The sequence below is a fragment of the Saccharomyces cerevisiae genome, chromosome XIII (genome assembly GCF_000146045.2).
Source record: "Saccharomyces cerevisiae S288C chromosome XIII, complete sequence".
Classification (NCBI taxonomy): Eukaryota; Fungi; Ascomycota; class Saccharomycetes; order Saccharomycetales; family Saccharomycetaceae; genus Saccharomyces; species Saccharomyces cerevisiae.
The window spans coordinates 79,887-101,295 of NC_001145.3; the positions used below are offsets into that span (position 1 = coordinate 79,887).

At 37.7% G+C, this 21,409-nt stretch overlaps 11 protein-coding genes and 1 non-coding gene across 12 annotated transcripts, besides 1 other annotated feature; 5 read left to right on the forward strand and 7 right to left on the reverse strand.

Annotated features, from left to right (window-relative positions):
- Nucleotides 1-22: 22 nt before the first annotated feature.
- Nucleotides 23-1,600, forward strand: YML096W (putative asparagine synthase; the record flags this gene model as incomplete). Its single annotated transcript, NM_001182456.1, has 1 exon — nt 23-1,600. The coding sequence occupies one exon, from the start codon at nt 23-25 to the stop codon at nt 1,598-1,600; it is 1,578 nt and encodes a 525-aa protein (NP_013613.1).
- On the reverse strand, nt 1,595-2,227 carry RAD10 (DNA repair protein RAD10; the record flags this gene model as incomplete). Its single annotated transcript, NM_001182454.1, has 1 exon — nt 1,595-2,227. One exon carries the CDS (start codon nt 2,225-2,227, stop codon nt 1,595-1,597), a length of 633 nt encoding a protein of 210 aa, NP_013614.1.
- Nucleotides 2,228-2,388: 161 nt separating this feature from the next.
- GIM5 (Gim5p) lies at nt 2,389-2,963 on the forward strand (the record flags this gene model as incomplete). Its single annotated transcript, NM_001182453.1, has 2 exons — nt 2,389-2,404; nt 2,488-2,963. The coding sequence occupies 2 exons, from the start codon at nt 2,389-2,391 to the stop codon at nt 2,961-2,963; spliced, it is 492 nt and encodes a 163-aa protein (NP_013616.1).
- Nucleotides 2,964-3,203: 240 nt separating this feature from the next.
- Nucleotides 3,204-5,903, forward strand: UTP14 (Utp14p; the record flags this gene model as incomplete). Its single annotated transcript, NM_001182452.1, has 1 exon — nt 3,204-5,903. One exon carries the CDS (start codon nt 3,204-3,206, stop codon nt 5,901-5,903), a length of 2,700 nt encoding a protein of 899 aa, NP_013617.1.
- A 197-nt stretch (nt 5,904-6,100) lies between these two features.
- PRE8 (proteasome core particle subunit alpha 2) lies at nt 6,101-6,853 on the reverse strand (the record flags this gene model as incomplete). The annotated part of the gene is made up of 1 exon (NM_001182451.1): nt 6,101-6,853. The coding sequence occupies one exon, from the start codon at nt 6,851-6,853 to the stop codon at nt 6,101-6,103; it is 753 nt and encodes a 250-aa protein (NP_013618.1).
- Nucleotides 6,854-7,236: 383 nt separating this feature from the next.
- On the reverse strand, nt 7,237-10,845 carry RPM2 (ribonuclease P; the record flags this gene model as incomplete). The annotated part of the gene is made up of 1 exon (NM_001182450.1): nt 7,237-10,845. One exon carries the CDS (start codon nt 10,843-10,845, stop codon nt 7,237-7,239), a length of 3,609 nt encoding a protein of 1,202 aa, NP_013619.1.
- Nucleotides 10,846-12,083: 1,238 nt separating this feature from the next.
- Nucleotides 12,084-12,141, forward strand: ZOD1. Its single transcript, NR_132235.1, has one exon. It is a non-coding gene; the product is annotated as a ZOD1 (non-coding RNA).
- A 207-nt stretch (nt 12,142-12,348) lies between these two features.
- Nucleotides 12,349-14,355, forward strand: UFO1 (SCF ubiquitin ligase complex subunit UFO1; the record flags this gene model as incomplete). The annotated part of the gene is made up of 1 exon (NM_001182447.1): nt 12,349-14,355. One exon carries the CDS (start codon nt 12,349-12,351, stop codon nt 14,353-14,355), a length of 2,007 nt encoding a protein of 668 aa, NP_013622.1.
- Nucleotides 14,331-14,577: an origin of replication (ARS1305; Autonomously Replicating Sequence).
- On the reverse strand, nt 14,545-15,483 carry AIM33 (cytochrome-b5 reductase; the record flags this gene model as incomplete). Its single annotated transcript, NM_001182446.1, has 1 exon — nt 14,545-15,483. The coding sequence occupies one exon, from the start codon at nt 15,481-15,483 to the stop codon at nt 14,545-14,547; it is 939 nt and encodes a 312-aa protein (NP_013623.1).
- A 421-nt stretch (nt 15,484-15,904) lies between these two features.
- Nucleotides 15,905-17,485, reverse strand: ALO1 (D-arabinono-1,4-lactone oxidase; the record flags this gene model as incomplete). Its single annotated transcript, NM_001182445.1, has 1 exon — nt 15,905-17,485. One exon carries the CDS (start codon nt 17,483-17,485, stop codon nt 15,905-15,907), a length of 1,581 nt encoding a protein of 526 aa, NP_013624.1.
- Nucleotides 17,486-18,054: 569 nt separating this feature from the next.
- Nucleotides 18,055-19,514, reverse strand: TUB1 (alpha-tubulin TUB1; the record flags this gene model as incomplete). Its single annotated transcript, NM_001182444.1, has 2 exons — nt 18,055-19,373; nt 19,490-19,514. 2 exons carry the CDS (start codon nt 19,512-19,514, stop codon nt 18,055-18,057), a joined length of 1,344 nt encoding a protein of 447 aa, NP_013625.1.
- A 393-nt stretch (nt 19,515-19,907) lies between these two features.
- On the reverse strand, nt 19,908-21,164 carry YML083C (uncharacterized protein; the record flags this gene model as incomplete). The annotated part of the gene is made up of 1 exon (NM_001182442.1): nt 19,908-21,164. One exon carries the CDS (start codon nt 21,162-21,164, stop codon nt 19,908-19,910), a length of 1,257 nt encoding a protein of 418 aa, NP_013627.1.
- Nucleotides 21,165-21,409: the final 245 nt, after the last annotated feature.

A 21,409-nucleotide genomic window follows, 5' to 3' on the forward strand; every position in this document is an offset into this window, starting at 1 on the left:
GCATCTGGCATTACTATGAGACATGTGCGGGATTCTATTGCATTATTGTCCAAACAATAACTACCTGAATGATGAGTTAATCGAATTTCCAGAAGGAACTGAATTTGGAGATACAACATGTACCAATGAATCGTCGATTTTCAACAAAATCATTCCGTACATAGCCGCAAGAGGTCCAAACTACTCCTCTCTTCGAGCTGTCAAAGCTTATCGAATAAGTTGGTTTTCTTCTGTTTTATCTTTGAGGCAGCCTTTCACGAAACAGAGTATTAACGTGGATGACAGATATTTCCTACAATTCAATGGTGAGTTATACAATAAAGAGATATCGCAGGGTGATAATGATAGTCTTTATATTGCTTCTATGTTGCAGAATTTGAAAGAGGGTATGGGCGTTATTGATGTTATAAAATCACTGGAAGGCGAGTATGCTTATACTATATATGACGTGAACTCATCCAAACTCTATTTCGGCAGAGATCCAATTGGCAGGCGAAGTTTGTCTTATTCGGTCACTCCAGACAACGAATTGTACGTCGCTAGTGTAACGGGGTCTGCTGGGTCCTTTCAAGATTGTATAGGTGGAGTTATTTATGAATATGATACACGAACTAAGTTGTTAAATTCCAATCAGAGGTCACATCTTCCATACGAAGTGACATCAGAGATAGATCTGAATTTCACATCATTGTCAGAGGTGTCTAAAAATTTATATGCTGTGCTACGTGATTCTGTAAAAAAAAGGGTAGAGTCCATACATCCCAGGCATATTGAAAACTCTCCTATTGCGGTACTATTCTCAGGAGGAATTGATTGTTCAGTAATAGTAGCGTTGATCTGCGAGGTGTTGCAAGAAAATGATTATAAATGTGGAAAACCAGTTATAGAGCTTCTAAATGTATCCTTCGAAAACCCCAGGACTGGTCTTTTTCCCAGTGATACACCTGATAGAAAACTGTCCATTAACAGTGCAAAGACTTTACAAAACTTATATCCTAATGTTGATATCAAACTGGTTGAAGTTGACGTTCCTTATGATGAGTATTTAAAATGGAAGCCATTTGTTATCAATTTAATGTATCCTAAACAGACTGAAATGGACTTGTCTATAGCCATTGCTTTTTTTTTTGCGTCGAGAGGTAGAGGTTTCTTAACTTCTCTGAATGGGGAAAGAACGCCATATCAGCGCCATGGGATAGTGTTATTCAGCGGACTGGGAGCAGACGAACTCTACGGTGGATATCACAAGTTTGCCAACAAACCACCCCATGAACTTGTGGAGGAACTTACAAGGCAAATAAACAACATTTATGATCGCAACCTGAATCGTGATGATAAAGTGATAGCTCATAATGGCGTGGAGGTGAGATACCCATTTTTAGATGAATATGTTATAAAGTTATCTACAGCAGAAATTCCCATTAATTTCAAGGTTAACAAATTAATCCTTCGAAAAGTTGCCTCGCAGTATTTGAAGTTGGATGGAATATCATCAGAACCAAAAAGGGCCATTCAATTCGGTGCTAAAAGCGCTAAAATGACAAAGGATGGTAATAAGCATGGAACAGATTTATTAAAAGAAAATAGGAATTGTTCATAAATTCAAATATTCAATATATTTTGCAGCTTGTTCAAAATTAAATGCTAAAAGTAGAGTAAATCCGTTGAACATACATAGTTTTGTAATGTCATTAAGGGTATCTTCAGAGTTGTTATCGTCTACTATGAATATCAGTATATTATTTTCGTTTCTAGATAAGGGCTGCATTCTCCTAGAGATATAATCGACATATAATTTGTGATAAGTCAAAGTTAAGAACAGTACACTTCTTCCACGAACTAGATAGTCGTAGTATATCATATTAATTCCTGTTGAAGATACATATCTCCAATTGGTGCTCTTTAAGTGGTTCAGGAGTGGATTTTCTTTTTGGGTAGTGTTCACTAGTACAGTTTTTCCCGGTCGAGTACTCCTGAAGGGTCTCTTTCGATTATAGTCATCTGTAGCCTTTGAGTCGGTCCATTCTTCCGGTTTTTGCTGATTGAAGGCGTTTATGACCTGGTTTGAATTTATGCGTCTTGATGTTTGCGGTTCCTGCTGCTGGAGTTTTGATGCATCTATTTCTAACGATTGAGATCCAGTAGTATCTGCACCACTCTTTTCCTTTCTCAATTTGGCCACACCAGCCAATATACTTTCAAATGAAGTAGGATCAGTATTGTTCATCTTCTAGGATAACCAACTTTGTTTATGCCCTTTTTTGTGTTGCGTGGCTGTCTCATAAGTTACAATTTTCTTTTTTGTTCTAACGATTTTAAATAGAAAAGTGTCTTAGATGAAAATCTTGCTGTGACCCAAACAAGAAAGAGCACTGTAAAAATCAAGCCATGTCCTCTCAAAAAAGTATGTAAATGAATAGCTCCTTCGTTGTTGCCACCGTACAGACACTTTACTAACTTTTAAGTTACTACATGTTCGAAACTTAGTCGATTTAACTAAACTAAATCCCGAGCAGCTGAATGCTGTAAAACAGCAATTCGACCAAGAATTGCAGCATTTCACACAGTCCTTGCAAGCATTAACCATGGCTAAGGGCAAGTTCACAGAATGTATTGATGATATTAAAACAGTCTCCCAAGCAGGAAATGAAGGGCAAAAACTACTGGTTCCAGCATCTGCATCATTATACATCCCAGGTAAGATTGTAGACAATAAGAAATTCATGGTCGACATTGGTACAGGATATTACGTTGAAAAGAGCGCTGAAGCAGCAATCGCATTTTACCAAAAGAAAGTAGACAAGCTTAACAAAGAATCTGTACAGATCCAAGATATTATTAAGGAAAAGACCCAGTATTCCTTGTCCATCGAGGCCCAAATAAGACAAGCCGCTATTAGACAGCATGAAGCGATGAGTAAACAACAACAGCAGCAACAAAAAAAGGAGTCGTCTACAGCCTAGGTAACTCTTTTGCTTTTCCTACGATTTTTCATATCTCATTTGTAGCCATCTGATATACGTTTATCTATATGCAACGTAATTTTTTATTTATCGTCACTTTGTAGTTTTCCGGAAAAGGCCATTGAAAATTTTTCAAATTCCTATGGCGATGAGCTGAAAAAATTCATTAAGTGTGCATTCAATAACATCTTGTTATATACTAATAAAAGAGGCTTCAAGACAAAATAAGCTAACTTAAATATGGCAAAAAAGAAATCTAAGAGCAGATCCAAGAGTTCTAGAAGAGTTTTGGATGCTTTGCAACTTGCTGAGAGAGAAATTAATGGTGAATTCGATAACTCCAGCGACAATGACAAAAGACATGATGCTCGTCGTAATGGTACAGTTGTCAACTTGTTAAAAAGGTCAAAAGGTGACACTAACAGTGATGAAGATGATATCGATTCTGAGTCGTTTGAAGATGAGGAGTTGAACTCTGATGAAGCGTTGGGCTCTGATGATGACTATGACATTTTGAATTCCAAATTCTCACAAACTATTCGTGACAAGAAGGAGAATGCAAACTACCAAGAAGAAGAGGATGAAGGTGGGTATACTTCCATTGATGAAGAAGATTTGATGCCACTGTCTCAAGTGTGGGACATGGATGAGAAAACCGCACAGAGTAACGGCAATGATGACGAAGACGCTTCTCCACAATTAAAATTGCAAGATACAGATATAAGTTCCGAATCAAGCAGTTCCGAAGAAAGCGAATCGGAATCTGAAGATGATGAAGAGGAAGAGGATCCCTTCGACGAAATATCTGAAGATGAAGAAGACATCGAATTGAATACAATTACCTCAAAACTGATTGATGAAACCAAAAGTAAAGCTCCAAAGAGACTAGATACGTATGGCTCAGGTGAGGCCAATGAGTATGTTTTGCCCTCTGCAAATGCAGCTAGTGGAGCTTCTGGGAAATTGAGTTTGACGGATATGATGAACGTTATTGATGACAGGCAAGTTATTGAAAACGCTAACTTGCTTAAGGGTAAGTCGTCGACGTATGAAGTTCCGCTACCACAACGTATCCAACAAAGACACGATCGTAAGGCAGCATACGAGATCTCTAGGCAAGAAGTGAGTAAGTGGAATGATATCGTCCAACAGAACAGAAGGGCTGATCATTTAATCTTCCCGCTGAACAAACCCACCGAACATAACCACGCCTCGGCTTTCACTAGAACTCAAGATGTTCCTCAAACAGAATTACAGGAGAAGGTAGATCAAGTTCTTCAAGAGAGTAATTTAGCGAACCCAGAAAAAGACTCAAAGTTTGAAGAGTTGAGCACTGCTAAAATGACACCCGAGGAGATGAGAAAGAGGACTACCGAAATGAGATTGATGAGAGAATTGATGTTTAGAGAAGAAAGAAAAGCTAGGAGGTTGAAGAAAATAAAATCTAAGACATATCGTAAGATCAAGAAAAAGGAATTGATGAAAAATAGAGAGCTAGCTGCTGTTTCCAGCGACGAAGACAACGAAGATCATGATATCGCTAGGGCTAAAGAAAGAATGACTCTAAAACACAAGACAAATTCCAAGTGGGCTAAAGATATGATCAAACATGGTATGACAAATGACGCTGAAACCAGAGAAGAAATGGAAGAGATGCTAAGACAAGGTGAACGTTTAAAGGCAAAAATGTTGGATAGAAATTCTGATGATGAAGAGGATGGTCGTGTGCAAACATTAAGTGATGTTGAAAATGAGGAGAAAGAGAATATAGACTCAGAAGCATTGAAGAGTAAATTGGGTAAAACTGGCGTAATGAATATGGCCTTTATGAAGAATGGTGAAGCTAGAGAAAGAGAGGCGAACAAAGAAACCTTACGTCAATTAAGGGCCGTTGAAAATGGTGATGATATTAAGCTCTTCGAAAGTGACGAGGAAGAGACGAATGGAGAGAATATTCAAATAAATAAGGGCAGAAGAATATATACCCCAGGTTCCTTGGAATCCAACAAAGACATGAATGAACTAAATGACCACACTAGAAAAGAGAATAAAGTTGACGAATCAAGAAGTTTGGAAAACCGACTAAGGGCCAAGAATAGTGGGCAATCGAAAAATGCAAGAACTAACGCAGAAGGCGCAATAATTGTGGAGGAGGAAAGTGATGGTGAACCTCTTCAAGACGGTCAGAATAATCAACAGGATGAAGAAGCAAAAGATGTTAATCCTTGGTTAGCTAATGAAAGTGATGAAGAACACACTGTCAAGAAACAATCTTCCAAAGTTAACGTTATTGACAAAGACAGTTCTAAAAATGTTAAGGCCATGAACAAAATGGAGAAAGCTGAGCTAAAGCAAAAGAAAAAGAAGAAAGGTAAGTCAAACGATGATGAAGATCTCTTGTTGACGGCGGATGATTCTACACGGCTAAAGATAGTCGATCCATATGGTGGTTCTGATGACGAACAAGGGGATAATGTATTCATGTTCAAGCAGCAAGACGTCATTGCGGAAGCCTTTGCTGGCGACGACGTGGTAGCAGAATTTCAGGAGGAAAAGAAACGTGTCATTGATGATGAAGATGATAAAGAAGTTGATACCACTTTACCTGGTTGGGGTGAATGGGCCGGTGCAGGTTCTAAACCAAAAAATAAGAAGCGTAAATTCATCAAAAAGGTTAAGGGTGTTGTTAATAAAGACAAAAGAAGAGATAAGAATCTACAAAATGTGATCATAAATGAAAAAGTTAATAAGAAAAACTTGAAATACCAATCTTCAGCGGTACCATTCCCATTCGAAAATAGAGAACAATATGAAAGATCTTTACGTATGCCGATAGGTCAAGAATGGACATCCAGAGCATCTCATCAAGAGCTTATCAAACCGAGAATCATGACTAAGCCAGGCCAAGTTATTGATCCTTTGAAGGCACCATTTAAGTAACTGATATTTATTGGTGGTAAAAAAATGCATATGTGGCACATTCCACTTTTTATATCTATTTATTATGCATTGTGTAGAATAGTAATACTGGAATAATTAGAAAAAAATCATTTAAAGGTTATGTAAGTTATATACACAATTGGCTTTCTTTTGGATAAGTTGAGTGAGATGGGTGATTGGCGGGGATAATTATAACATCATAATGCTTCTAATCTATCATTTATTTCTTGAGAAGTTAATTTTCTAAATCTAGGGCCTTTATCGGTTGGAATACCAGTGTAGCCTAGCAAGTCAGGGTTCTCATCGCCAATAATAGCCAGTTCAATGGTGTCACCATTGAATTCGCCCTCTACCGACTCCTTCAGCGTTAGTAAGGCAATATGAATGGCGTCTTCTAGTTCCAGTTCATCATTCCATCTTTTCTCTAAAAACGTTTTTGCCGCCACAGAACCTTTTCCTATAGCGGTGGCTTTCCAAGGGAAGTAGGAACCGGAAGGATCCACTTGATATAAACTAAACCCATTAAATTCGTCGTGGCCAGCAATCAACAGTGAAACACCAAAGGGTCTGACACCACCGGACTGTGTAGCCTCTTGCATTATTTTGGCTACTTCAGAAACCAGTAATTTGGTGGGAGGGTATTCACCATAAATTCGTTTATAACTAGTATGTGCTACCTTTCTTGATTTATCCACTAAAACTCTATAATCAGGCCCCATACCGGAATATACTGCACCAATGTCCGGTGTTAGTAAGGATACCTTCGAAAGTGTTTCTGACATGGCCAGTGGCGAGGACGACTTCTTTTCTGTGGCAATTACTACACCATTCGTAGCTTTTATACCCAATGAGGTGACACCTTGTTTTACTGCCGTCAAGGCGTAATCAATTTGACCCAATTTACCGCTGGGAGAAAAAGTGGTCAACGAAAAAGAATATCTGTCGGTCATAATTATAGAACTGTGTTGATTGGTGTCTTATGGTTGCTTACTACTAATTGAAACTAAAAATATAAAATGCTTCACCTATTCCACTCTCAGCTTATTGGGGCCGGGGACAATTTTGCCACCTTAATAAGCTATTATCGCTTTTCACGTCGAAAGGAAAAAATAAAAGCGTAAGCAATGGTGTAGATACTTCTTATATAGACGTTATTATTACTATTATTATTATTATTATTATTATTATTATTATTATTATTATTATTATTATTATTATTATTATTATTATTATTATTATTATTATTATTATTATTATTATTATTATTATATGACATTAATTACTTGTAATTATGTTATAACAGTGAAATAAATAAAATATCAAATTGTAAAGGTCATGCTTGAAGAGGCTTGCTCTTCCTTAAAAGGGACCTGAATTCCCTGACCTTTTCAATATTGGCATCATTTCCACTAGTGATGAAGCTTTCTTCTAGATAGCTCAGTATCTTATTGAGACCTTTCTGTTGGAGTGAATAGATCAACCCATTCTGAAGGACTAACGAGGAAGCGTGTTCGTTTATATAAATAGTTTCGATCAAGTTATTGAACAACATTGAAGGAGTGAAAGGATTTAAAAAAGACTCGACTGAAACCAAGGTCTTCAGTTCATCCATGTCCAATTCAGGTGACTTCAAATAAGCTTTGAATCTGCAGTAGTTCTTTACTTTTTCTCTCAATTTTTCCTTCATTGATTTGTCATTTTCAATGCTGGGAGACAATAGTCTGATGGAATCATACAAATTGTTTAGCATTTGATTCAGGATTTCTTTTTTAACTTTTGCTGCCATTCCACCGACGTTGAAGTTCATGAGGTGATCTGAATGGGCAATTAAGTTGTACGTCGATAGTAAATTTATGAAGCTTGTTTGGCTGGATAAAATATTGGCGAATTGTAATGTATTTTCCGGACTTTCATAATACGTGATGTTCCTATTGAAACTATCCAAAAATAAGGCAAATGTATAAAGGTCCATAGTCTTATGGGGGGTTCTCAGCTCCCTTGGAGTCTTTTCAAACAGCGTGAATGCCCCTTTTAAATCATTCTTATTAATTAAATATTCTAGCTGAATATCAATTTTTGATGATTCGCTTATTTTGTCATTAAACTTTTTAGAGAGACTTTCATACTTCTTGAATTCACCAGACCTGATACAAGATTTTAATAAAAGTTCCAAATTTAACACCGGAACAATATTATTATATCTCAAAATATCTGCGTACTTACCGCCGTCAAACAGTCTTTCATAAATCAGCTCAATAGCATTTTTGTTTTCGGCTTGAATAGCAATACTTTTGAACTTTTCTGGGAAATCACAGATTCTTATGAAATTCGATAAAGATTCGCAGTTTTCGATTAATTTTAACATAGAATCATTTCTTAAATTTGGCACAAAAACTTTGCTAAATTTTGGATTATTGATTATCAATTGGGTTAGGTTCCTACCAGGAATCTTTGAAATCATCAAATTTACGATATTTTTTAGTTCAATTGAATCAGGGCATACCTCTAAGCACTTGTCAATAATTTGTTTGTTAATAGCTCGTTTAATTATCAATTCTTTATAAGTGTCATAATCAAAGCAATAACCTTCTTTGCTCAATTTCGTAAATTCTCTTATACCACCTCTGGGTGAGTTCCTGATGAAAGAACCTAGTGACAAAGGATAAGATTTGTCCCAATCACCTGGATGATTGAAAAAGTTCAATAAATCTTGTCCATTAGCGGTGTCATCTAGGTTAACCATTTTCATAGCTTGAGATACGACACCTGCTAACAAATTAGGATCTAGGTTTAATCTGCAGAAGTTTTGAGCTAACATTTTAAACTGATGTTCAATTTGATCTCTAAACTTCAAAAGAACCTCGTTGTTGCCATTTTGCAAAATTGGGTAAGTGTCAAAATCAAATAATTTTGTTACCAAAATTGCATGAATCTCCAGAATGTATGGGAAATCCTTTATTGTCTTTGGAATTTTAATGAAGTTATTAATGCATGATATTAGCCCATTATAGCTGACCAATTCACAGTTTTCTAAATTGAAATCTTCTACGAAGTTTTTGAAAAACTTTGCGTGGGATATTTTGTTTAATAATGATTGTGATTGGAAATTATCAACTATCATATTTAAGAATTGAAATTTGTTAATTGAGTTGCTCTTCTTGATAAACTCAGCGTGTGATTCAATAAATCTCATAAGGTAGTCCTCGCCGCACTGAATTTCTCTTAAATAATTGAAAACAAATGGATAAATGCCAATATCAAAAGAAAAATTTTTGACAATGGACTCTTCTAGAATTTTCATAATAACTTCATTATCTTTCAATTGTAAAGAATAATCTAACAAAGAGGTCGTAATGGAGTCAACACCGATTGGATGCAGTAAGTAATCTGATAATTTTTGTTTTTTTAATGGAGACAAATTTCTTTCCATAGGAAAAATATAGTCATATATTTTCTTAGTCAAATTCCAATCTTGGAAACTGTTTGCCATGAAAACCAAATAAAATTCGTAAGAGAACTCAGGTATCCAATTTAAATTATGGAATTTAAACCATATTTCATAAGCTTTTGAAGGATCTACCTTACTCATCGAAATTAAGAAACTCGATAGCAATAAAGAAATATTGGAAGCGAGACCATTTGAGCTTTGAATTTTGGAAACTAAATCGTCCAAAAGATTGGTAGCCAGTTCAACTTCGCCAGTTTCAATAAAACTAGAAAGAATCACGCTGTAAATTTCAAACTGGTCATCAAATAAGCCTTGGTCTGGACTGCCAGATGATAAAGATAGTCTGAAATCTTCATAAAGTTCTTTAATGGCAAACTTATCATTTGTTAATTTAGCGTATGAGAAGCATGCTATGAAGTAAAAAGAATCTTTGATAAAGGCAGGTGAAGATTTAATAACTTGTTGGGCTTTTGACAGGGTGATATGGCCCGGATAGATGTTCATCGCTAAAAGGTTATAGTCGAGAACATCTTTGGAAAAATTGCGAAACTTAACCACACTTTTTTGCTTTGGATCGTTGGTGGTCGTATTGAATAATTCAATGGCAATTTTGTAAAAATCACTACCGTTTGGATTTTCGAACTGATAGGCCAAAATTGAGCCCTTGAAAAGAGACAATAGTACAATATTATAAATCTCATCAGGAGGTTTTAATCTATTGTTGATCATATCTTGGTAGCACGTCAAGAGTTCGTACATTTTGTTGTCTAAATCATTGTTATCTAGCGGCCTTTTGCAAAGAGAGTCCAAAACCTTCGTAAATATTTCCAGTGGCGGAACGATATCATTTCTTTTCAATGATTGATATAAAGAGTTGATTTTGTTATAATTTTTTTGTTCGTAACAACGATTAATTTCATCAATATGAGTTTGCAAGTATGTAGATTTATTCAGGCATGGTTCTGTGTCCTCCTTCCAAACTGGAGCGTTTTCGTCTTTTAGAAGGCTGTACTCATTTTGTGGCTGTTGTACTGATGGTTGTGATGTTTTTAATGATAGATCTTGGAAGTTCCTATTACTAAAGTTTAAGGGGTCATATTGGTTTGTTGGTAATGTGGGGCCGGTAGAATAATACCTATGTTGATTGTTGTTGTTGTTATTAACATAGTTTGTACTTTGCTGCTGCTTCAGCGATCGAAGGGAAACGTTTTGGTTATAAAGTAGTTCTTCGTGGGTGAGGGGGTTGTTAGTGTTGTTTATGCTAGAATCCAGGTCGTGCGGATGCAAAATATCATCTACGTTGTTATAGTTTACATTCGCTACTACGACCGGATGAGGATGTAGATGAGATGCATGAAGTACGGGATCCGAATTTACCAAACCTTGGTTTTGCCTTAGATACTGGTAGGAGCTATCGAAAAAAGATGTTGCAGTTTTCTTTTGAGCGGCGGAACGATGATAACCTTTAGAGTATATGAATGATTTGAAAGCCATTTTCGTTTGTGTATGCTTGTTTTTTCTTTTCTGTTTGTTGTAGTCTCTATAAATTTAAATGCACTTATCTTTTTATGCAAAAAAAGCTGGGCGAGTTATTTGTTTCTATATTTGTATAATTTTTTTTTTTGTGAAGATGAATATAAACTGACAAAAAATTGTGTCAGAGTTGAAGCTATAGCTCCTTTTATGATGTGTCTTGGTTCTTTGGGTGCGATATTAGGGAAACAACGCACAGCAAATTTTCTTCTGCTTTCTTATAACGTTATAAACAATCCTGTTGTCTTGGTTTATTATGTGGAAAACTTTTCACGGATCAATTTTATAAAGCATACAACTAAAGAGAAAAGTGTAATATGGACGAACGAGAGACAACTTAATCCATGGATTTGTAATTGACGTGTGTATGATTCGAGGGAAACTGACAGTTTTTGCTTTGTCATGGGGGAATTGTAAGGCACACCGAGTCTCGGCCCCGAGTGCCTGGCCAATGAGAACGCGCGCATTCGGAGCTGCCCCACTTTTTGTGCGCTCTTGCATTTCATTGGTTAGCCGGAGGAATTCGGCGGTTAAAAGCGGACTCGAGCGGAAATAAAGTCTTTGCTTATTGTATGCCAGGAAAAGCTCTACAAATCTACTAAAAGAGTCAAATATACAGCTTTGCCAAGCGTGCGGCATAGGGAATAACAACAAATTGGAAATGTGCGGCTAGCGTAATCTTGGTATCTACTACCGACTCTGAAGAGTTTAGCGGGCTCTCAGACGGTTTTTTCGCTTTTGGCATTTTATTCAGGTAGCCTTAGATGTTAAATTTTCCATGGCATCTTGCGTAAAGCCTGCTAGGTTCCTTGCCACGTATAATTGCGCCGCGAATTCTGTGATAAATATATTGTAAGATTTTCTGTTGTCTTGGAATTGCTCTCTCTTTAAATAATACTTTATATGTTTACCCCAATTCTTTGCCGCCGAAAGGTCAGCGTTGCATTACGTGGTGTCCGGTCGCTATTTCCTGGGTTTTCTGCGGCAGATTCGCACTGCGCGCCACAGCTGCAACAACTGCAGTGTTATTTCGGGTGCCAATTTAGCGTGCTTCGATCTAACTATTCTGTAAATTCTGTAGTGACTCTTTAGGGCGAAGTACGTATTTCATGATTTAAAATCCCCGTCTTCAAATATACCGAAAAAAGAAACAAGACATTTTTTAGCAGTTTATGTACGCATTTTAAAAGCCGGGAAATGCTTCTTGTTACCCCTTTTGGCGCTTTGGATAAGTAGTTCACTTAGCTATTTTTTTTTCCGGTTCGAACTCGGGGTGAGGCTTTATCATGCACTTTTTTTTGGCTATTATTAATTTTCGCAGCCTTAATTTTTCCCTTTCCATTTTCTCGCATGTGGCGGTTTTCAGTATTACTTAGAGATGCCTTAAATAAATCTAACAGGCAGGTATACCAGGTACGAGTTAAAAACCTTTATCAGGTGGCCGACACTAGGGAATAAGACAGCATGGAGCGGCCTGGCTTGGTATTGCAGGACCTTCCACCCGAAATCCTGATAAACATCTTTTCTCACTTAGACGAAAAGGACTTGTTCACGTTGCAAGAACTTTCTACGCATTTCCGGAACTTAATTCACGATGAAGAACTTTGGAAGAACCTGTTTAAGTCTAGAGTTCACACGACTCATTTCCCCACATTTTCTCAGTCTTCGAAATTTAGTGTAGAGTATATTGAAAGGACACGGGGTCTTCATCATTGGCAGCATAACAAGGCTATAAGAACCAAATACACAATAATTCCGACGAGAAACTGGGATCAGCCCAGTATAGAACGCATAGTGTTTGATTATCCACGAGTTGCAGCTTATAATGATGGTACCATTACAATTTTACAGTTACAAAATCACAAAAGGCAGAAGAAATTTAAGAAATTGATTTATATTCCATGTACAACACCACAAGGTTGTTCTACCATGGACTTCAATATTAATGCTGCAGTGTTTGGTAGGTTTGACGGCAGAGTGTTTGGAAAACTGCTAAGTAACAAATCGTACTTAACGCCCGTGATGGAATTTACGGGAAGGCATAGTGCAGGCGTTACTGCCATTTGTAATTCAGAATCCTGGGACACGTCAAGAGAGGACTGGTCTGTTAGTGGCTCTGAAAACGGTGAAATTATATGGTGGTGCGAAAATAAGCTTGTTAAGATGTGGAAGGTTTCTAATAGGGTAATTTGGAAACTGGCTTTTTTTAAAGATTGGACCTTAATTATGGATGATGAAAAGCTGTACATTATCCATCAAATGCAGGAATTGCACAGTATTGATATTCCTAAGGATCTGGACGAACAGCCTATGAGGGTACGGTTTTTCAAGATGGATTTCGGTTCCATGACTTTGGTACTTGCTGACCTGAATAACGTTTATACAATATCGGTCAATCCCAATGGTAACTTCGGCAATTTGAGAAAGTTGGAGATGCCTGAACAAATATGCGCAGTTGAAATAGATGAAAAAACTTCTCAAAGGGAACAAAACTGGCAATTTGCTGGTGATGACGGCTGCTATATCAGTCTTTTGACGACACAGAACACTTTATACATTATCAATATAAGAGATCTTTCTTCGTCAGGCTTAAAAGTTCAATGTAAGATAAGTTTTGATGAGCAGGTATACGTATCGCAGGTGACAAATTTAATAGTTGTGGTAGCATTGCCAAATGTTCTTCAAATATTGAACGCGATGACAGGCGAGTTAATAAAGACAGTGTTGAAAACCGAGAAGTTTCCCGAATTTTTGAAGGTATCGCAGGATAAAATCATTATGGGAAGCGGTAACGTTTTGAATTATTTAAAGTTTGTTTCAAGTGATTCAAAGAAACATCACCATTCCACTAAAGGTAAAAACACAGTAAGCAATAAGTGGAATGAAACTTTGAACACGGAGCTGCAATATTATGATGAAGATGAAGACCTTAGAAGAAAAAGACAGTCAGAAATATCAAGATTGATCGATGCGTATGGTGGAGACCTTGAACTTTCAGGCGACACCGATGAAGAAAACGACATTCAGTTGAGAATTGCACTCTTAGAATCACAGGAGGCGCAAGCACGGAATCAAGCTGAAGCGGGGGAGCCTGTCGGAGATGATGAAGATGAGCAGTTAAGAAGGGCGCTGGAGGAATCTCAACTGATATATGAGACGCAAACGAATAGCTCTGCGAATCATGGTAATAATACGAATGATGAGATAGATGAAGATGATGAAGAGTTTCTCAGAGCCATCAGACAATCAAGAGTGGAGGACGAAAGGAGAAGACATCTTAGAAATCATACTACAGGTCGACGAAATGGGCCCTTGAGCGACGATAATTTTGCTACATATGGTGCAGCAGAGTCATCCGAACGAACCTCAACTGAGAACACTATCGGTAGTTCTGTTGGCGTTGATGCTAGTAATAATGTTGATGAAGACTTACAATTGGCCATTGCGTTGTCATTGAGTGAAATCAATTGAAAGTATGTACATTTGGAAGAGCATATGTTAAATATTTTATTTATAGATTTTTCGTTGTGAAATATTATTTTTTTTTTTTTGAAAAAAATGTCGGACTTTATTCCTCCTAATTATTAATAAAATACGAATATATATCTAAATATAATTAATGCTTATTTACATGAAAAATCATCAATCGTAAACAGTTGATTAAAAAACAAAAACTTTATCGGTTCCATTACCTTTGTGAAACCCATTACTCCACCCCAACTCCTTTGCATAATTCAAAACCATTTCATTCATTTTAGGTGGTCCGCAAATCAATAAACGATGGTCCTCCGCTTGTTTAGGTAGGTATCTTTTCATTTCCTCTAGAGTTACGTACCCAACATCACCGTTCCATTTACCGTTTGGCTTATGAATTACATAATGAACTTTAAAATGCGGGTACTCCTTAGCCATGTGGTCTAGTTGCGATTTCATGAGAATGTCATCCTCTGTTTCGTTTGCGTATATCAAAGAAATGTGTGTTAGGTCTTCTGGAGAGGGTATGATTTCTTGCAGCACTTGCAATACAGGGGTTATACCAGACCCCCCTGCGATTATACCCAACTCTGTTGCGGTGTCCTGATCATATTCCAGCTCACCTAACGGCCCTTTAAATTCAACATACTGGCGAATTTTTAATTTATCAAAATACTTAGAAACGACACCATGTTTATACGTCTTGACTACTAATTCCAAGTGACCCTCCGTATTAGGAACATTTACTGGCGTATAGTACCTCACTAATCGCTCACCATTTATTGTAACCCTTACTGCCAGGTGGTATCCCATGGGAATATGCAATCTTTCAAATGGGTACTTTAACTTGAAGCAGTACAGACTAGTATTACGAGAAATGCGGGTCTTCTTGGATAGCGGTAGCGCGACCCATTTATTTCTGTAAAGAGATTTATCAGTTCCAATCGAAATAAACGCTGTGGCATAAAGTACTACGAATTGCAGCAATGAAACGACCACGATTCTACCATTTTGCGTTTTCCAAAAGTAAAGAGGTGTAACCACACAATTCAGAAGCAATCCAGTACAAAATGGATAAAACGGATTTGTCGAAACAAAAGATATGCATGTCTCTACTATCGACATTGTTGCGAATGGTTGCTTTTTACAAAGAAAAAATGTGATATGAGTTAATACTAAACATACTTAAATCCTAGAGAGAAAAAAAGTACTGCAATATATACAGCACTCAAAATACATTTCTATCTGATTTCTAAAAACTTCCCTGTAGATGGATCTACGTTACGCCATGCCGATGTTTCGTTTTTGCTTATACGACCAATCATTACCGCGTTCGGCTTTTCCAAAAAAAAAAAACTATAGTAAGGATAATGAAAAGAAAAAAGGGTCCCATGATTACTAAAAAGCTCTAATTCAAAAAAAAAGTCTTTGATAGGCAGCTAGGAATAGTTATTAGAATGTACATGAACAGTCATCACACTGCTATATATATATATATATATATTCTTTTTTAGTAAAATATAGAGATTATTGAGACAAAAAGAGACTAGTCGGACAACTCACTAGGATCTATAATACCATTTATGATAGCCCACTGTTTGTTTGCCAAGAATACATTATCGGGATCTTGCTCCTTTCTTATTTTCCGGAACTTTTTCAAATCCTCGCCATACCATTCTTCAACCTTCAATGCCATCCCCCTCATTTCAAAGTCATCGTAATCAGTATCCTTTTTCACTGGTCCAGCAGCTAGAGTGGTTGAGCCTAGGAAGTTCTTGGCCCAATGTGGCTTACCTCCCGCTACCATCATAGTATTTTCAAAAAGGGTAAACCATTTATGAATTGGAGTATTACAGCCAAACGGCCTATAAATGGTAGCATTTATGTACAACGTCAACTGACTGTTGGTAACATTTTCCAACGGAGCAAATCTGCAATGGGATGGTGTGTTATCCAGGAATGGGCGGCACACATTGCCATAAACGGGACCGGGACTGGTGTTTGTTCTCTTGCTAGTATCCAAGGGTTCAGAAGGTAATGTAGTATTTGAGCAACGGACTTCCATAGGCACGTGGACATAAAATTCTTTGTTTATGGCAGCCTGCGCAATAGAATGATCCAATGAACGTAAGACTTCCAAACCATTATCCATAGGGCACCCCCATTCATCAACAAATTGTGAAAACAAACAGTCCATATTAAATCCGCTGATAGAATCGGTAACATTAACATCACCAGTAGAGCTCTTCTCCAATTTCCCGTATTGCCTGTTGAAAACGAACTTTTCCACAAATGGGGTTAATGGCGCATAGATTTTGGTAGAGATCCATAATAGAGTTTCGTAGAAAAATCTACCCAGCTTGGTACCCCACCATGACTTGGCTGGACCATTTTGGGCATCTGTAGTTTTGTTACCCCTCCATAGAACACATTTTCTAGTATAAGGGTACCACCAAACTCTGATAAATTCAGATGAAGTCCATAGGGTATCCCATTGCTTCAAAAGGTTTTCAAAAGTAATCACTTCTTGAGTGGATTTAATATTGAAGCCGGGAACAACCCTGATAGTAGCAGAGACAATGATACCAATTTTTCCAACTGAAAGTAAAGCAGCTTTAAAGACTTCTGGATCGTTTTCAGCATCCAAGAACTTCAATTCGCCCTTACCATTAACAATAGTCAAGTTTACGTATTGAGAAGAAATCAAACCGTGATAAGGTGAGGAACCATGACTACCAGTAGAGATTATGCCAGCAACACTTTGTTCTGAGATAGAGCCTAAATTTTGGATAGAGTAACCTTTCGCACCCAAAAATTCATTCAATTGGTAAAGCCTCATACCGGCATCAACTGTGACATCGGCATAATGTAACTCAGGATATTCAACAAACTTTTGTACTTTGTCCAATCTGTCTAAGTTAACAAGCCATTCATCAGTAACGCACATGTTACTAGGAGAATGGCCCGAACCAACAGTAACTAAGCTTTTTTCAGCTAGCCTGGCACTCTTTACTAACTCGACAACCTCATCAATTGAACTTGGTTGGAAGTAACGTTCTGGTTTTGCAGAATAAATTCCGGCCCAGTTTTTGAACACATAGTTCTTTCTAAATGGGATAGTAGACATGGGGTGAAAAACCTGATAATATCGGTAACTTTAATTTTACGGGTTCTTGTTTTACCTTCTAATGAATTTTAAGTTTTGAAAAGCAGAAAATCAGATATTGAAACTATAGATCTGCTTACCTTGAAGTTCACTATTTTTGGAATTCTCCTTGCTAATAGTTACTTCTACTCTTGCTTTGTCCTGGATATCAATGGAAGATGTCCTCATTTCCATTTTTTTTTTCAATTCGACGGCAAGGCGGGAGAAAAGGAACTAGGGATACAAAAATGCAATTACTAATGAAATCCGTGAAATAATCATGGAAATGGGTGATGTAAGAATCTGATGAAACAAGTACAAATGTCTTTGGCCCATCAACTACGATGAGACTTACTAAGCTTTCATCAAATGCAGGTTAGAGAAGGAGAATGGTTTTTTTTTTTATTTTTTGTACATAGATATTAGAGAAATATAATAAGTAGATTATAGATAAGATATCACCAAAGAGATATAACAGTAGGGGGAATTTTTTTTTTTACAATATACTTGAAATATAGAAAGGATAAGGAGGTTGGGGGCGAGAGTGAACCTTAAAATTCCTCTTCCTCAGCGTATGAGTCGGCACCCACTTCGATGTAATCTCTTTCTAAAGCAGCCAAATCTTCTCTAGCTTCGGTGAATTCACCTTCTTCCATACCTTCACCGACATACCAGTGGACGAAAGCACGTTTGGCATACATTAAATCGAATTTTCTATCGATTCTCTTCCAAGCCTCAGCAATGGATGTGGTATTTGACAACATACAGACGGCCCTATCCACAGTGGCCAATTGTGAGTTTGGTGTGGCAGTTGGAGGTTCGTAGCAAATACCGATCTTGAAACCAGTTGGACACCAATCAACCAATTGGACGGTCTTCTTGTTTTTCACCTGCTCGACAGCTCTTTGAACATCTCTTGTTACCACATCACCCCTGTATAACAGACAAGTAGCCATGTATTTACCATCTCTTGGATCACACTTGACCATCTGGTTACCAGGTTCAAAACAAGCGTTTGTAATTTCTGACACAGAGTTGGACTCATGGAATGCCTTTGATTTGGATAAGACTGGAGAATATGAAACTAAGGGGAAATGAATTCTTGGATATGGAACCAAATTGGTTTGAAATTCGTTCAAATCTACATTTAATGAACCGTCGAATCTCAATGATGCTGTAACAGATGATACCACTTGAGCAATTAGGTTGTTTAAGTTTGCAAAGCTTGGTCTTGGGATATCCAAGTTTCTTTTGCACATGTCGTAAATAGCCTCATTATCGACCATGAAAGTACAATCTGCATGTTCCAATGTAGTATGTGTAGTTAAAACTGTGTTGTAAGGCTCAACCACAGAAGTAGACACTTGTGGAGCAGGGTATACGGCAAATTCCAGCTTGGATTTCTTACCGTATTCAGCGGATAGTTCTTCCAACAGTAAGGACCCTAGACCGGAACCAGTACCACCACCAAGAGAATGGGTAAACAAGAACCCTTGTAACCCATCACATTGGTCTGCCAGTTTTCTAATCCTATCCAGAACATCGCCCAAAATTTCTCTACCAACGGTGTAATGGCCTCTTGCATAATTATTAGCCGCGTCCTCCTTACCACTGATCAACTGTTCTGGATGGAACAAGTCCTTGTAAGGACCGTTACGGACTTCGTCAATAACGTTGGGCTCTAAATCCACGTAAATAGCCCTTGGAACGAACTTACCGTAGCCGGTTTCATGGAAAAACGTGGAGAAACCCTCTTCTCCTCCCTTCGGCTTTGAAAGGCCATCTTCTAGATGTCCATCCGGCTTAATACCGTGCTCAAGGGAATATAATTCCCAACAGGCATTACCAATCTGACAACCAGCTTGACCGACTGTAAAGAGAAATCAAAAAAAAAAAAATTTTGCGTTGAAGTTAGTAATGAAAGATGAAACGCCAAAATGAACTAACAAAAAAAAGATCTAGCCTGGACGGGCAAATCGAACATACCATTAATACTAATAACTTCTCTCATTGTTTGTTTGCAGTTGTAAGTTTACAGATCTTGGGTGGCGAGAACTGTTGTAGACGGATATACTGAATTGGGTAAAACGATATAGTAGATGTTTTTGTTTTGTTTTGTTTTGTTTTGTAGTTTAGTTTTTCCCTTGGCTCGAGGCGTTTTCGCGTGGCATAACCCGGCCGGAAACTACGGTGATATTATCGTCTGGCACATATATATATATATATATGTAAACTATACTTATATTAATAGTTTCCGATCGTCTTATTACTCACTTACTATCAATGGAAGCACTATTTCATTACTTAAAAAATACTTTCTATTGCAGGATCTGAAACAGTCAGTTATAATGGAAAAAGTATGCAATTGTGTTTTCTTAAAGAAGGATACAGATATTTATATATGTTAGTTCCTCTGGAATATATCGCTAGATGCATTAAACATGAAGAAATTTGCCGTATGAATTATTCCTGTATGTACACCAAATGTGTCATGATCTTCTTGTTTCTTCAATGTGGCGCTGGCATTCGAGAGTGATGATGCTTGGTGTGAGCACTTGAAATGTCTCCTCTTTAAGAAAGACAATCCTATCCTTTCATGATCAAGGGCTTCTAAGGCGTCTCTCAATGCCAATTTCAAATCGGTAGGGTCTGACACGGTCTGGTAGCATTTATTAATGCAGTGGGTAAGGAAGAGGGAGGGCTTGATAATGTGGTTGGCTGAAATCGGATGGCAGTGCCCGCCATTGATAGACTCAAATTTTACTGTCTTCGTACAGTGGTTGAAGGTCAGTATGAGTTTTGACTCGCAGATCAAATGTATTTTGTACTTTTCAGGAGTCCTTGTTCTTTGTATACGCTTATTGCTGAGTTGCTCGTGAACATTCATCTCACAAACGAGTTCGTACTTGTTCTTATTGATTTTCTTTGTCCTGTAGATGAAACTAATGAATGAATATACTCTAACGAACTGCTCAAACGACAGGGTACATAGGAACTCGAAGGAGGATTTTGGATGCTTGAAAATAAAGTCCCTGAAGTTTAGAATGTTGTTGATATTTTCGATCTCGTCCTTGTTTACTGGATGGTGATATTCCTGTGCGCATGCAATTAGTTGTTTACCAGACCTAACTTTGCTCAATTGTGCCTTTGTTTTTGCACAACCAATGTAGTTTGGAATCTTCCTAATTAATTCCTCGGTACTATCTCGCTCAACATCACGGCCGCCGCCATTCCCGATCACAATTTTGGGCAGGATAGGATGTGAAACTCTGTCCTCTACTGTGCTGGGCACAGGCGACGGTGGTAGTTTCAAATCTGGCAGCTTTATGGCGACCGGGGCCAAAGGGGGTGAGGGAGCCGTTGCTTCAAACTGAGGTCTTGGGGAGGTCATAGGTGTGATAATAGGCATCATTGCGGCATGATTTCGTACAGCGACAGGGATAGTGACAACCTGTTGTGACCAATGGACGGGCGTATTTGTGCTCATAGAAGGCAATATGGGTGTTGGCAAGCACCTGGGGCTGGAGTACCCAAATGTCAGCGAATGTTGTTGATCTAACGCCAATATGATTGGGGGCAGAACGGGCGATAGGCACTGCCTGCCTGGAGGTGTTCTGGGAACGTGCGCCTGGTTGTTGTTATATACATGTAAATAGTCCATTGAGTCTTTACCAGGTTCTATCTTAACTAAAGAACTACTTCTACACAAGACTTAAGGCACCTTCATACGAAAACCCTCTCCACGATGGCGTTCAATCTTTCGTCTTTATATACATATGTTACTTTATATATTTATATATTTACGTATACACCCGAATGTATTTATATATTTGTATGCATATGCCCACACGTATATGCTCAAGAGTAAATTCTCCGACCCGTTTAAAAGCAAGCACACGTCAAGGT